Source organism: Bubalus bubalis, chromosome 20 (assembly GCF_019923935.1).
Source record: "Bubalus bubalis isolate 160015118507 breed Murrah chromosome 20, NDDB_SH_1, whole genome shotgun sequence".
Taxonomy (NCBI): Eukaryota; Metazoa; Chordata; class Mammalia; order Artiodactyla; family Bovidae; genus Bubalus; species Bubalus bubalis.
Window position 1 is genome coordinate 50,640,255 of NC_059176.1, and position 16,064 is coordinate 50,656,318.

A 16,064-nucleotide genomic window follows, 5' to 3' on the forward strand; every position below is an offset into this window, starting at 1 on the left:
AAGAGCTGTTTTGAGGAGATCAGGGTTGAAGGACAATGTTTGTGTGATTTGGGGAAGGACATGAAACCAGCCCATGCCTTGGTAGAAGGTTGCTTCACTCAGGAAGAACAGATATCATGGTTCATGCTTTTAGTGCTTCCTAAGCATGAACATGGGAGAAGGCAATGGCACCCCACTCCAGTACTCTTGCCTGGAAAATCCCATGGACAGAGGAGCCAGGTAGGCTGCAGTCCATGGGGTCTCGAAGAGTCGGACACGACTGAGCGACTTCACTTTCACTTTTCACTTTCATGCATTGCAGAAAGAAATGGCAACCCACTCAGTGTTCTTGCCTGGAGAATCCCAGGGACAGGGGAGCCTGCTGGGCTGCCGTCCATGGGGTCGCACAGAGTCCCACATGACTGAAGTGACTTAGCAGCAGCAGCAGCAACAGCAAGCATGAACATATGCAGGAAACTGGGTTCATAGAAAAGTCTCCTGAAATATCCAAGTATGTGAGGGCAGGTTCTGCCAGTTTTCTCAGAGTACAAAGTGCAATCCTGACGGTTTTCACGACTTCTTTCCAGAGTGGATGGCAGGTCAGTGAATTGCAGCAGCTAGTGACTTGATTTTGGAAGACCTCAGTGGAGGGCAACATTCTTTATCACACAATCTATTTGTTTCCATCTTAATTCCAATCAAGGTTTGGGAGGAATTTTCCCAGGTCAGGGGGAGGATTCCATTGATGGGCCACTGGGTGTGCAATTCTTCCTCTAGTTCTGGTAACAGTAGCCAAACTCCTCTGGAATAATTGTCTCACTTGTCTGTCAGGCTCTCAGAAATGGTTCCCTCCTGTTGCTTCTTCCCATATTTCGAGTCATGGATCTTATAAAACTGTATGTAAGGTCACCTGGACATCACCATGTTTATCAGAGGCTCAATGACACATTTGTTAATGCGAGAAACAACACTCTTGTAAAGTGCTAGACAAGAGTAATATGGCGAGTGACATTAATAAGGTCATAGGGAGGAGTGTCATGTAAAGTCACAAGGCTGGGGTTAGAAGAACAAAAATGGGTCTTTATATCGGGTCGGGTATTTCTGCCCTTCGGAAGATCTGGTTGACACGTACTGCAGATGCACACTGCACACTTCAGGGCAGGGATGAGGTCAAACAGGCAGAGGCGAATTTTGTTTCATATTTTTTTGTCTTGCCTTAAAATATGAATTTTATTTCATTGCTTCTTAGGATTTGCCTGCCACGGGAACCATGTCCTGGAGCCCTCCCCATCCACCCCACCCGCCCCCGGGTGAAGAACTCATGCTTCATCCCAGTACAGGAGCGAGGGGCAGCAGTGGGTTGCTTTCCCCTGTCCCCCTTACCGCCCCCACCACAGCTCTGATGCCTGACTCCTCCAGTCCTGGTGACTCCAGGATGCTGGGCTCCGGGGTTTGCGGCTGAGAAAGGAGACTAAACACAATACTGGTGGCTTCCTGGCCACCAGTTATTATAAAGGCTGTGGTCCAAATGCGCCTGTGAGCACAGACATACAGGCTCATACACAGGCAAACACGCGCCGGCGCGCACGCAGGCACACACCTTTAAATACAGTCATCCGGGGTCTGGTCCTTTAAGAGCTAAGGGGACAGAAAGTCTAGTGTTGGGGACACAACTGCTAGTTGTCTTGGGCTGGGCCATGCCCCCAGGGCCTGGGGAAGGTGCGAGTGGGGAGACATTGGGAAGGGCTTCCAGAGATGGGGGCTTTCGTGAGAATAAAAATCTCCTCCATCCTGCCCAGCTCTGAGAAAATTTGGGGCAATTAGCGTATGTCAGGTTTGTGGGTTTTGCCTTTTATCTTTGTATTGAGGATAAAAAGAACATTACAATTGTAGGAGAAAGGGCAAGGCTTCATCTATGATTGATAGCAGGGTTGATGGTATCCAGAAATTCCAGAATATTAAGAAATCCATGTATATTTACATTTATTTAGATCATATTATGTGTGGGTCCTGGAGAAGCAGGAAGCAGCATGAGAAAACAACTGACATAGAAACACATGTTTGTGCAGCACAAACTCAAGCAACACAGTTTCCTCGACTGTGGCATCAGCAATACCCACCCATCCAACACCAGCCATCAACAAAGTTTTGAAAAGAAACTTTTCATGGAAAATTATACTCAACCAGTAATTTTTTCCCTTGAGACAATAAAAATTAAGAAAAATATACCACCCAGGCTAACATCACCTTTAATGCTGGTAATGGCAATGCCCTTCTCCCTTCAGAGGCAGAACCTGCTGTTTTGATCACTGAGGTAGGAGGGCCACATCGCTGCCCCTCACCAACTCTGCAGGCAGGTGTCTTCAAGACTCTGGGGTTCATTCACCAGGTCCTACTTTGATTCCCCAGAGAGTAGTTGGGATGGGGAGGCATTCAGCTTTGCTTCCTTTAAGATGGCCTCTGCTGGGAGTGTGTTTTCAGTAAGCTTGGAAAAATTCTGGAGCCAATGTCAGATGGGGCCAACCACCAGTTGTAGCCTAGGGACCAGGGTCTCTGCTTCAAGACTCCTCCCACTGGAAATTACTGACCTGCACAGACTTTTGTTTAACTTGAAGGCGTGGTGGACTGTATACCCAATCTGCTGGGAAAAAGTGGGCCATATCCCTTGGTACTCACCCCCAACCCCAGCCTCCTTCCAACACACACACACCAACTAAGGCACCCCCAGTGGGACAGACTTGCTTGGCAACGAGGCCACTCCAGAGGCCCAGGGTGTGAACAGCTGCACAAGACGGCTGTGTGCTGTGGAGTCAGCACCTCAGGAGGTAGTGGGCAGAGAAGGAAGGGGTCTCAGGTCCTGATGGATCAGAAGAAGGAAAATGGGGAGAGGTGGTCAGGACACAGGAGATGGGAAAGCCAAGGATGACCAGAAAAGGGGCAAAAAGCAGAAAGTGTAGAATAGATGAGAGAAGCAAGAGAAAGAGGCAAAACTGAATGTGAGCAAACACACCAAACAGGGCAAAGACAGAGCAGAAGGAGGGAAGGAATGGAAAAGAGAGTGAGATGCATGGGGAAGGATGTGAGCACGGAGACAGGAGCCAGGAAGAGGGCATCAGAGGATGTCAGAGCTCTATAAAGAACATCTCTCATTTAGAAAGTGCATTCTTAGTCCCTACAATAGCCTCACAGGCCAGGTACTCAGTGTCAGCCACATCAAGCAGCAGCTGGATAGGACGGCCACAGCCAGCCGCTGGTCCCAGCCGCACACCGAGCAGGTGCATCTGTTGCTGCAGGTCACATCACTGGACCGCTGGGGCTGTCCATCCAGCTTCTTGTTGAACTGGTGGAGCTGACAGAGGACCAGAGCACTAGGGCAGAGGAGCACAGAGAGCACCATCTGCTCAGACAGGATACAGGTAGGGAACAGAACTTTTTGTCTTTGACTTGATCAAACCGCTTCACTATGAAGTTCACAGGTCCTTCCAGGAGGAAGCATATGAAGTACACAACCTCGAACAATGGGCTGGCTGATGCTGATACTGGTGGGGGCTGCTGATGAAGGCGATGATGAGCCAGTCAGCATAGTTCTCTGGCCTCCTGAGCAGGCCTGGGAAGGCTGGCTTGAACCAGACCATGCCTCCAGGCTGGATATGATGCGGAACGCTTCAGTGGCATAGAGTACAGGAGCCACGAAGGCGAAGCAGTGGCAGTGATGACCCTGTTCTGGGCGGAGCCTGGAGGCAAGAACTTGATGTAGGTGGCGCCGAGGATGATGGTCGTTGAGAGGCAGGAGATGGAGAAGTAAAAGGCGTGGGCTCAGAGAAAGCCGTCCCAGGAGAAGGGGAGGCGGGACCGGAGGCCACAAAACTCCCCTATGAAGATGGTGAGGGTCACGGTGAAGCAGACGCACCAGATGAACAGGCACCAGTTAATTACGTCCCCCTTCAGAGTGTGCTCACTGGCCCCCAGCGAGAAGGGCACACAGGTGGACAGCAGCTGCCCCAAGTGGAGGAAGAAGCCCACGATGGGCTTGGTGCCCAGGCCTGAGGACGGGCACATGGTGATCATGGTGGTCAGGCAGGTCAGCGGCACCAGTTTGTAACCTTGCTTGTTTCTCAACCAAAGGCTTATGAATACTTCAACAGAGTTTGATGTTCTGCTTTCATTTTGTTTTGCCGGTTAAGTGCTGTTTCTGTCTCAGTTCTTTTTCTCTAGAAAATATATAACCACTGAGTCCCTCGAACTGATGTGCTGATCTGAACAAAGTAAGGACCACACTCACCTTCTCAATCCAGCAAGGGGGCCCAGGGGTTACTGTAAAGTCCCCCAAAATAGAAGGACAGCGCACCCCCGGCATGCAGCCTGCAGCCGTTTCCTGCTTCCCTCCTCGTATAAATCCGGGCTGAGCCTTGCCTTGCTGGGAGTTGATTCTTCTGGGCAGTAAAACACCTTATTGCCGGCTTCCTTAAGATAAAGATACTTTTCTTAAACCCAAGACTTAGCTCTCTGTATCGGCTTCTTCAGCGACAAGCAGCTGGGCCTGACTTGGGGGACAATGTTGAGCATCCAGGCAGGACTCAGGTCCCCAAATCTCCAGCCCCTCCCTTTCTTCCTAGAGCAAGGTGCAGAGTGCCACTGGGAAGATAGGGTGGAGTGCCAGCTATTCCTAGCGAAGATCTATAGGTCTTTTCCAGCAGCAGCCGAACTTGCTAGTTTTAGGAACTTGCCCTGTCCCTCCCCACGCCTTGCTCACAGCCTGCTTTCACTTTCTGTTAAGAGAAGGAAATTGGCCTCTGAGGCGCACCGAGCTCTTGACTGAGTGAGTAGAGAGGTGTGGGTGCCAGGAGCCCCCCTTCCCACCTGTTTGTGTGTATTCTTTGCTCTTTGGAACTTTGGGGCCAGTTGGACACTGCAGAAGTGGGAAATGGCTTGTTTGTGACTCTGTACCACTCTCTTCCCAAGGAAGAATTGCTTGTTTGTTTTAAATCTGTTCTGGGGGAGCCAGTGAAGTGGGGGGAGGGGAGCTACATCCATCCCTTCTACAAGTCCACTGGCACGCATCTTGGCAGATGGGCAAAACTGGAGGTATGACCCTGTAATCAAGAAAAAATGGTTTTCTACTTTCAATACAACCTTGCCCATGTATGTTTTCAGTTGGGAAGAGTGTTGGTCCCTGTATGGATCTCTAAATTATTCCAGTATTTTGCAGTTAGAGCTCTTTGTTCAAGATCCGGAAGTGGGAGGGAACTCCATGCGCAGGTCTTCCTGTTACTCCCTAATTAGGATTCTTCCAAGGGCACTAAACTAAATGCAAAAAGGAAAGTAAACTGTGAAAAGCCTGCCATGTTCACAGAGGAGTCTGCAGGCAAGGGAGGGAGAAGAGGGGTCAGCTTCTTAGGGAACTGATCCAGCCCCAGCTTTGTGGTTCCTATGATGCCCCAGGCAGGGGCTGCCCTGGTCTGCGCCAACCCCCTCCCCCTCCCCTTCCCCCCAACTCCAGTCTCTGGAAGAGGTGGGGTTCTAGTGTGTTGGCGGGGCACAGCCTTAGATCACCACAGCTTGAAGAAGAAAGGGGTTCTGAAGTAGTCTCTCCCTTTAAGACCTGACAGGTCATTCAATTTGGCCAGAGTGCGTCCCTTATGGCGTGCGGCGGGGAGGCGGGGGCGGGCAGGGGGGTGGATTTCCACGAAGACGATTCCCTGCAGGAGGTTTCAGTGCAGGAGAAAAGTCTGTGACTGTTATTGGACATAGGATCGTCTTCTCAACATAGACCTGCTAAACTGGAAAAAACCATCCTCCAAGTTGATCCACAAAAACTGGTGGAAACGTTCATTGGTATTTTATCTAACCTTCCGCCCAACATGGGCTGATGCACAGATGTGGGTGATGATTGTGTTCACAGCAGAGGAGCGGCACCTTGTCCCAGACAAAGCCTGACACTGGTCTCTCAGTGTTTGGCTTCTTGAGGACTGAGTAGACATGCCTGAGTTCAGGAACACAGCCACGGGCCAAGGCCCCTCCAGAAGCCAAAAGAGACAAGGAGGGACCCTCTCCTGGGGCATCAGAGACAGAGCAGCCCAGCTGACACCTTGTTTCAAAACGCTGACCTCCAGAACTGTGAGAAAATACGTTTCTGTTGTTTTAAGCCATCAGGCTTGTGGTAATTGGCTGCAGTAGCCCTAATAGAACAAAATGAAGTTCCAGAAATGAAAAATATATTATTTGTCATATTTTTTTAAAGTTTCCAGAAAAGCTTGCCAACCTCCTGCTCTGGAGTATGGTGGTCATAGGGATCCCAGATCCAGTCATATCCTGTGTCCCCCAGTGTCTGAGACTCACAGGGGAGGGTCCACTGATCTAGAGAAGGGGGGTCAGTCCAAACGCCCACAGGAGCCAGGAGGGAAGGAAAGAAGTAAAGGGGATGGAGAGGACTAGGGCCCCTGGAGAGGACCAGCTGCACCTGCCGGGGGTGGTGGAAAAGCAAGATGCCGTGTGCATGGCACAGTCTTATGTTTACAAATCAGAAAATAAAGAAGATACTCCCTACAGGCATGTGTGCATGTATGCAAACACATGTCTAAATACAGTTTCAGAGCTTGTGACATGTGTTGAAGGCTGTACGAGATGTTGAGAACACGGATGCTCCCTGGATGAAGGGGTGGATGCTCCTGTGAGCAGGCAGGAAGCCTGACCATACCAAAGAGGGGGAAATGGGTACACGTGAGATGATCATAGCCCTGTTTATGTCGATTATACAGGAGAATAAGAGAAATATAGAAAACTACACAAAGGTATAAATGGAAAACAGTAAAGAGGCCGTAGCCGATGCTCACCCCCAGCTACTCCCCCAACCCCAAGGGAACACAGCCCAGTGACACCAGATCTCCTGAGGTTTCTAAAGGAGCAGGAAATCTGGATTTTCTTGTGAAATTAAAACACTGCAGCTTCCAAACCCTTAGGGAAGAAACAACACTGATTCTACACCATGTCTTCCAGAAAATACCATGAAGAAAAACAAAACAAATCCTCGGGGCTACCTCCAGTACAAACTGGTTTGTGCCCCTAATCTGGAGCAAACCAAGCTTGCATGAGGGGGCGAGGGCCTTCTGGGTCCTCTCTGAGGGGGAGGCGGAGAACCGTGAGACCATGAATGGTCTCATGTACATTCACCTCAAATCTGCTACAAAAATGAAATTTTAAAAAATTGTTTTAATTTTGAGACACTTGAAGATTTGAGATTGTATATAAGGATGATTCTACCTTACAACCCCAAAAGATAATGGTATGCAGCACAAGAGGCCCTAAACATTCATGGTTTGGGGCCAGACCAAACATGGCTCTGAGATTTTGGGATGAGGCAGTCTCCTGACAAGGGCGAGGGTGATGGGTGGGGAGAACCATTCTGGAGCGGCTATGTTGTTACCCAAGTGTCTGACCATTGGTTCCAACTCCACAGATCCTGAGCTTCAGTCGTCACAGGGCCCTGAGTCTGCTCCAGGAGGCTGAGTCGATCCACCACCAGCCAGACCAGCACAGCCCATGGGCACTGGGGTGACACCTGAGACAGGGGCTTCTTGGAGGTCAAGTGCTGCTGTCTCTGCCTCTGCCCACCACAGCTCTTCTTCACCTGCGTGGCCTTCTCTCTGGTGGCCGACATGGGCATTTGGAGAGGGGCCACAGGTAACTGGTCCACGTCCTTCTGGTGCATCTGCTTCGTTGTGACCCTCATCATCTCCATAGTCGACTTATGTGAGCTCTCGTCCTGCTTTCCTTTCTCTGGTGCAACACCACCCTCTGTCTCTCGGCCTCCATCATCTACTCTGTCACCTTTGTCCAGTTCCTGCCTGATGGTCCTTACCGGGACCAGGCCATCACTGCCACTACGTTCCCCTGTGTCGCATCTCTGCTACATGCCATGTAAGTAGTCTGCATGTGGATCACCTATGGGTTCAAAGAGACCTCCTGCTGTGCGCTCACCATGCCAGGCCTGCTGAAGGTGCTGGAGACCTTTATGGCTGGTTTCATCTTCACCTGCATCATCAACACCTCCCTGTACCTGCACCAGCCGGCCCTGGAGTGCTGTGTGGCCGCGTAGTCCATCTGCTTCATCCCAGCAGCCCTGGCCATCCTGCTGAACCTGGGCAAATGGCAATGCAGGCTGCCCAGCCTGTATCCCATTTTTCAGCTTGTGCTCAGCCTGCTCTCTGTCCTCCTCTATGTCAGCTCTCTGGTCCTCTGGCCGCTCTACCAGTTCAATGAGGAGTCTGGCGGACAGCCCCACTGGAACGGTGATATGGGCTGCATCAATGGGCTCAACTACGACATGTGCTTCTGGGACCAGCGACTGGCTGTGGCCATCCTGACAGCCATCAACCTGCTGGTTTACGTGGCTGACCTGGTGTACTGGGTTCGCCAGGTTTCTGTAGGAACTGAGGACCAGCCCAGTGTTCCTGACGCCCCCTGCTCACAGGAGGTATCCTCACCGAGCTCTGTCAGCCCCTGATGTCCTCTTCCTGGCTCTCCTCTATTCTTGCTTATGTACTTCTCCACTCATCTCACTCTCTTTTCTGTTTCCTTCCCTTCTGCTCTGTCTCCTTTCTGTCTTGTGTGGTTGCCCACATTCTGTTTGCTTCTTTCTCTTGCTTCTCTCATTTTTTCTACATTTTTCTACCGCTTGCCCCTTTCCTGGTCATCCTTGCTTTTCTCATTTCCTGTGTCCTGACCACCTCTCCCCATTTACCTTCTCCTTATCACAGCAGCCTGACATAAATCAAGCTCCCACTCAAGATCAAATTCAAAAGTAAGATAGAAAAGTTTGAAAATAACCCAGGTGTTCATCTTTAGGATGCGGATTAATAAACAGTGATGTAAGGCAAGAGGGAATACTCTGCAACAGTGATAAGTAGATATCTCCAGGATACATGAAATAAAAATAGTTAAGATATAAATCAACATGGAGCATACTATATTTTATATGATAAAAATGAGGGGAAATAATATTAAATACACCTGTATGTGCTTGACTTGCATCAAGGAGCACAGGAAGGACTCCCCTGAGTGCATTGGAATAGCTACGTGGGCCGGGTGGGGGAGGGGAACTGTGGAGAGAGTGGATGGGGCCACAGGTAGAAGTGAGGTTTCTCAGAACATGGCTTTTTCAGAATATTTTTATTTTGAACCAGGTGAAGATTCCCTTCTTAAAAAAAAAAAAAAACTTATTTTTGAAAACTATACCAACTGGAGAAGAAGAATCAGGGGACGGATAGTTGGCAGATGGTCTCCGTGCTCCCTGCAGCCTTCACGGAAAGGCTGCAGGAGAAGCTGAGAGATGCCCGCACAGGCCTGTCTCCAAAGCAGACAGAAGGGAGGCACCTTGGGTCCAGGGGTCTGAGGAGGGGGAGCTGTGGTCCCCAATCCCCCCTGCTGAGTGGCCGGGGCCTTCCCAAGCCCTTTAGCACACACAGTTGGTGGAGAAGACCTCCCGTTGCCCAAGCCTCAGGCCCTTCCCTTGCTCCCTGCCTGGCCTGAGCTCCCTGTCTCCTGGGGCAGTGTCCAGAGGCTCCTTCCTCAAAGGCCAGCCAGAGCCTCCCCCAGGCGGGGTGACTCCAGCTGACATCCCCAGACTGTGTCCTGAGGCGCATCCAGAACACAGCCTGGGGCACAGATGTTCCCATTCTCTGGCTGGCTTGGAAAAATCACAGAGTAAACCTTCCTAGTCCACCTTTGAGTAGAGAGAAGGGAATCTGCTCTCAGGAGGCTCCAGGCACCTACCCGGGAGCCAGACATCGACTGCCAATCTTTATGGCCCTTGTCTGTGTCACTATCCTGTGGAAAAGTCTCTAGGAAGACTGATGGGCCGAGGAGATTCAGGCCATTTCGAATCAGTCCCTCCCTAGGGTCTGGACCCTCTCTGTCATGTTCTGGCTGGCTTGCCAATAGGAAGTGGTCTGGCTGGGATGGGAACTCGACCACAGGACCTCTGGGTGGGGCACTAGAGCCAGACCAGGACACAGGGGAGCCAGGAGATGAATACTGGACCCAGAGAAGAGGGAAGGGGCTCAGCATTTACTGAGGTTCTGTTCCCTGCTGGGGCTTCCTTGGTGGCTCAGATGGTAAAGAATCTGCCTGCAATGCAGGAGACTCATGTTTTATCCCTGGGTTGGGAAGATCTTCTGGAGAAGGAAATGGCTTCCCACTCTAGTATTCTTGCCTGGACAATTCCACAGACAGAGGGAGCCTGTGGGGGCTACAGTCTGTGGGGTCGCAGTGTCAAACATGACTGAGCTATTAACACTTTTCTTTTTCCGTTATGACTTGCTGAGCTTTGCAGATAGATAGACCTGTATTCAAATCTGGGCTCTGACAGGAAGTGACTGTGTAAACTTGAACAAAAAACAGAACACACTCTCTGAGCCTCAGAATCATCATCTGTACAATGGGGATGACAATAATCATATCCCTGAAGATGAATGAAATGGAGGTGATGTCAGCAGGTCAGTCTGTTGGTGCTGAAAAGCATATTGGCCACTCTGTCCCTTTGGGTCTAAGGTACAAATCAAATCCAAGCAGATTTTAAGGTCCTAAACCCACATGCTGCTGCTGATGCTGCTAAGTCTCTTCAGTCATGTCCAACTCTGTGCGACCCCATAGACGGCAGCCCACCAGGCTCCCCTGTCCCTGGGATCTCCAGGCAAGAACACTGGAGTGGGTTGCCATTTCCTTCTCCAATGCATGCAAGTGAAAAGTGAAAGTGAAGTTGCTCAGTCGTGCCCGACTCTTAGCGACCCCATGGACTGGAGCCCATCAGGCTCCTCTGTCCATGGGATTTTCCAGGCAAGAGTCCTGGTGTGCGGTGCCACTGCCTTCTCCACATGACTGTGTTCAAATCCCAGCTCTGACACCTAAAGCTCTGAAATCGGGATCCGTTGACCTCTCTGTGCCTGTGAAAATGGGGACACTGAGTGCACAGTGCAGGGGCCTCTGGGAGGAACACAAGATTCCACAGCAGAGCTCGGCCTGCAGTGAGCACGACACATACGACCTCTTGTAACTGTTGTGTCCACAGCAGCCCCGCTGCAGCCCAAGTCCTCAGGGCCTCTTTCTCAGCTGACAGAACCTATGAGCTGTCACCTGAGGTCTCTTCTGGAGCCAGGCTGGGCTGGTGAGGGTTTGCCCAGTTGGTCTTTTCTGGGTCTGCTTCTGACCAGGAATGGAGAAGAGGTGGGGGTGGGGGAGCTTAGTTCAAGCCCATCTCCTCACCCCCCACTCCAGCCAGCATCTGTTTCCATAAATCCCTCAAGTGCTTGGCCCATCAGCCCAAACCACTGCCCCTAGTAACACTCCCATTGCTAGTGTGGGACCACTCCTTATGGAAAACCCTTAAAAGAAAGCCTGGTGTTCTTTCTGCTACTTCAGGCAGGAAATGCTTCTTGAATAGTCTGTTACTGGACCTTGTCAGAGGCTGGCAGGACCCCAGAACCCTCCATCATCCCTCAGACCTTCTGCTCCTCACTCAACGGTTTTGGCTCCCCCGTGTTCTACTCCCCCCGGTCACATGTGCTCTGATCCAGCTTTGTTCATGTGTCAACCACAATGTGCTTAAATATAGGCACATAAAGACCTCGTCTTCTAGTATCTTCAAGCAAATAGGATGGCTGAGCCACAAGCCCATTAGTAGGAAGTTGTAACTTTTGTATTGAAACAAGTCTGATATGTTATGAGTATATTATTATGGGGTATTATAAAAAGGAATGCAATATCCCACATTTACTTTCATGGAAAACACGAGGCTTCAAAGATAAACTCTAGAATATAGATCCACAAAGCAGAGGTGTCTTGTCCTTTGTTCACTGAAGTTTTCCCAGTGCTGAGAAGAAGGCCTGGTACATTGCAGGAGTTTATTGAATAAGTATTAACACGAGCTTACGACCTCAGGCTCCTTCCTGCCTGGACCTCCTGACCGGGATACATTCCATCCCTTCTGCCTTTAGGGGAAATGTTTAAGAACCAGTGATTCCTTTGTTTTCTCTTTTAATTCTCCCAACTTTCCCATGGCCTTGTTTGATGAACATCGCCAGGCAGAACAATTGAGAACCTGAACTTCCCCCCACCTCATATTTGAGGATGTCTCCATTGTGTGAATCTTGATGAGAAACTGGGCCTCACCTTCAATAAGAAACTCAAAAGGTCAGGTAAATATTTGACCTGCCCCCCTGTGAAGTCTGGACACACACCTAAGGAGCAGGTGATACACAGACACCAGGTCAGATCGGATGCCTACTGCTGGGGCCTGCAGTAGCATCCAGTGTCTGCTGCCAGGGACCATGGTGGCTGGACCAGCTGCCCTTGCCTGTGCCCCAGCTGCCCAGCACCCCTCCTTCCTGGTCTAAGCCTGCTCTCAGGCCCGTCTCTCCCTAATACTTCTCTAGCAGCCTTCTAGTACAGTCGTTCTCTGCCTAAGTTGCTAGAGGTGTTTTCTGCAGGATGCAATCAAGAATCTTCTTTAAAAACTGGTGCTATCTGTAAAGCAATTGTCCTTTAATAAAAAATAAATAAATGTTTAAAAACTGGTGCTATTATCTCCATTTTCTGGATGAGGAAACTGAGGCTCAGAGTGACGTTGCCTGGACAGGACTACTATGTTCCAGGCTGAGTTCTGGTCTCCGTTTAGGGTTCAGGTGTGTGTAGAATGTAGTAGGAAAGGCCCTGAGATGACCAAGAGGAACTGGAAGTAACTCTCAGTGACTGCAGGGAGGAAGGCAATGAAGCTGGAGAGGTAGAAAGGGGTGTGAACCTACAGGGCTTTGGAGGTGACATTGTGCGGTTTAAGGGAGCAAGGAAAAGCGGTCAAAGGTAACTTAGTTTGAGTTCAGCCCAAGCTGACTTTGAGGGCAAGAATGGAAATAGAGGAAGCAGTGAGAAGCTTATGAGGGGAGCACAGGTGAGAAGGCTGGATGGATCTGGACCAAGATCAAGTGGATGCTCTAGAGAGGCGGAAGAGTGTGTGTGTGTGTGTGTGTGTGTGTGTGTGTGTGTGTGAAGTGTAGATTCACAGGATTTTGTGAAGCGCATCTGTGAAGGTGATGCCATCAACTGAGATGGGAAAGACAAGGAAGGACCTGTGTGTGTTGGCACTAGTGGGGTTCAGGAGATGGGACCAGACTTGGTGAGATGAGGCATCCTGAGACATCCAGAGGGAGAGATCAGGAGGCAGTTGCATATGACTCAGGGTCTCTGTAGAGATCAGTCTGGAGGCCAGAATTGGGGAGTTATCATCATACAGCCAATTCACTTCACTCAGCTCCAATGAATCAGAATCTCTTGGTGAGGGGTGGGTCACATCCATAGAGTGGCCTGACCTCCAACCACCTAAAATAGCAGCCTTGCCCATCCCTGCATTCCAATAACTCTCCTTTTCACCTGTTTTCCTTTTATCATAGTATTTATCACCCACTGACCTGATATTCCATTCTGAAGGAGATCAGCCTGGGATTTCTTTGGAATGAATGATGCCAATGCTGAAACTCAAGTAGTTTGACCACCTCATGCGAAGAGTTGACTCATTGGAAAAACTCTGATGCTGGGAGGGATTGGGGGCAGGAGGAGAAGGGGACGACAGAGGATGAGATGGCTGGATGGCATCACTGACTCGATGGACGTGAGTCTCAGTGAACTCCGGGAGTTGGTGATGTACAGGGAGGCCTGCCGTGCTGTGATTCATGGGGTCGCAAAGAGTCAGACATGACTGAGCGACTGAACTGAATTGAACTGACCTGATATTACACATTGGTTCTCAGATTTTCCATCTTTTGTTCTAGAAGTTAAGCTCAAAAAGGGGGGAACTACTGGTTATCCTCTCTGCTCTCTGTCCATTGTCTAGAAAACTGCCGGGCACACACTTGGTGCACAGACCTATTTGTCAACTGAGTGGAATCTTAAAGCCATCGGACTGGATGAGGACAAGTAGTAGTGAGGGTGGGTAGCTAGGCATCGGGCCTCCTTTCTCCCAATAGAAGGGAGTGTATAGTGCACCTCCCCTTTAAATTAAAAAAATAATTCTGAAGGTCACTGATTCCCAATGGGCAAGAGTCCTGAAGCAGAGAATTTGGATCCTGGGGCCCTACCTGATGCTCAGCCTCACAGTGGCTGTCTAGAGGGCATCTTAAAGGAATTTGGGATAAGTTCCACCCACAACCAATCTCTGGAGAATCAAAAAAGGAGTGGTGAAGAACCCCAGGGACATGAAGACACAACCACGAACAAATGGCTGGCTGTTGCTGATACTGATGAGGGCTGCTGATGAAGGCGATGATGAGTCAGTCAGCATAGTTCTCTGGCCTCCTGAGCAGGCCTGGGAAGGCTGGCTTGAACCAGACCATGCCTCCAGGCTGGATAAGATGCAGAAGGCTTCAGTGGCATAGAGTAAAGCAGCCACGAAGGCGATGCAGTGGCAGTGATGACCCTGTTCTGGACGGAGCCTGGAGGCAAGAACTTGATGTAGGTGGTGCCGAGGATGATGGACGTTGAGAGGCAGGAGATGGAGAAGTAAAAGGCATGGGCGCAGAGAAAGCCATCCCAGGAGAAAGGGAGGCAGGACCGGAGCCCACAAAACTCCCCTATGAAGATGGTGAGGGTCACGGTGAAGCAGACGCACCAGATGAACAGGCACCAGTTAATTACGTCCCCCTTCAGAGTGTGCTCACTGGCCCCCAGCGAGAAGGGCACACAGGTGGACAGCAGCTGCCCCAAGTGGAGGAAGAAGCCCACAGTGGGCTTGGTGCCCGGGCCTGAGGACGGGCACATGGTGATCATGGTGGTCAGGCAGGTCAGCAGCACCAGTTTGTAACCTTGCTTGTTTCTCAACCAAAGGCTTATGAATACTTCAACAGAGTTCGATGTTTTCTAGTTTCACTTTTGCTTTGCCAGTTAAGCTCTGTTTCTGCCTCAATTCTTTTTTTTCTAGAAAATAAACAATCACTGACCTATTGAACTGATGTGCTGATCTGAACAAAGCAAGGGCCACATGTTCTCAGCCCAGAAAGGCTCCTGGTGTTTACTGTAAAGTCCCCCCAAATAGAAGCACAGCACACCCCCGGCATGCAGCCTGCAGCCGTTTCCTGCTTCCCTCCTTGTATAAATCCCGGCTGAGCCTTGCCTTGCTGGGAGTTGATTCTTCTGGGCAGTAAAACACCTCATTGCCGGCTTCCTTAAGATAAAGCTACTTTTCTTAAACACAAGACTTAGCTCTCTGTATTGGCTTCTTAAGCGACAAGCAGCTGGGCCTGACTTCGGGGACAATGTTGAGCGTCCAGGCAGGAGTCAGGTCCCCAAGTCTCCAGTCCCTCCCTTTCTTCCTAGAGCAAGGTGCAGAGTGCCACTGGGAAGATAGGGTGGAGTGCCAGCTATTCCCAGGAAGATCTATAGGTCTTTTCCAACAGCTGCCGAACTTGCTAGTTTCAGGAACTTGCCCTGACCTCCCCCACGCCTTGCATACAGGGGCCTTTCACTTTCTGTTAAGAGAAGGAAACTGGCCTCTGTAGGCTCACGGAGCTCTTGACTAAGTGAGTAGAGGGGTGTGGGTCCCAGGAGCCCCCCTTCCCACCTGTTTGTGTGTATTCTTTGCTGTTTGGAACTTTGGGGCCAGTTGGACACTGCAGAAGTGGGAAACAGCTTGTTTGTGACTCTGTACCACTCTCTTCCCAAGGAAGAATTGCTTGTTTGTTTTAAATCTGTTCTGGGGGAGCCAGTGAAGTGGGGGGAGGGGAGCTACATCCATCCCTTCTACAAGTCCACTGGCACGCATCTTGGCAGATGGGCAAAACTAGAGGTATTGTTGCAGGAGGAGGGTCCCTTTCCAAGGCCCGAAACTGTGCTCTTGTCTAACACTCGGAAATGAATTGTCCGAGGAGACACATGCGCTGACAAAGCTAGAGATTTTTATTGGGAAACGGCGCTGGGGCCAAGAGCAGGAGGGTAAAGGAACCCAGAACAGCTCTGCCACATGGCTCACAGTCTTGGGTTTTATGGTGATGGGATTAGTCTCCGGGTTGTCCATAGCCAATCATTCTGATTCAGAGTCCTTCCTG

General features: G+C 50.3%; 1 protein-coding gene across 5 annotated transcripts in view; it reads left to right on the forward strand.

Annotated features, from left to right (window-relative positions):
- Nucleotides 1-16,064, forward strand: part of LOC102406542 (myeloid-associated differentiation marker) — a 109,619-nt gene that overhangs the window by 35,588 nt on the left and 57,967 nt on the right. The window contains exon 1 of one of the 5 annotated variants that reach the window (XM_045163690.1): nucleotides 4,546-4,798. The exons of 2 other annotated variants lie outside the window; for them this stretch is intronic. In XM_045163690.1, coding sequence (XP_045019625.1) covers nucleotide 4,798 — 1 coding nt within the window. In that variant the 5' untranslated portion in view covers nucleotides 4,546-4,797. Of the gene's footprint in view, nucleotides 1-4,545; nucleotides 4,799-15,500; nucleotides 15,540-16,064 lie in introns of those variants that run through there. 2 more of the 5 variants (XM_045163695.1, XM_045163691.1) reach the window with 2 other exon arrangements.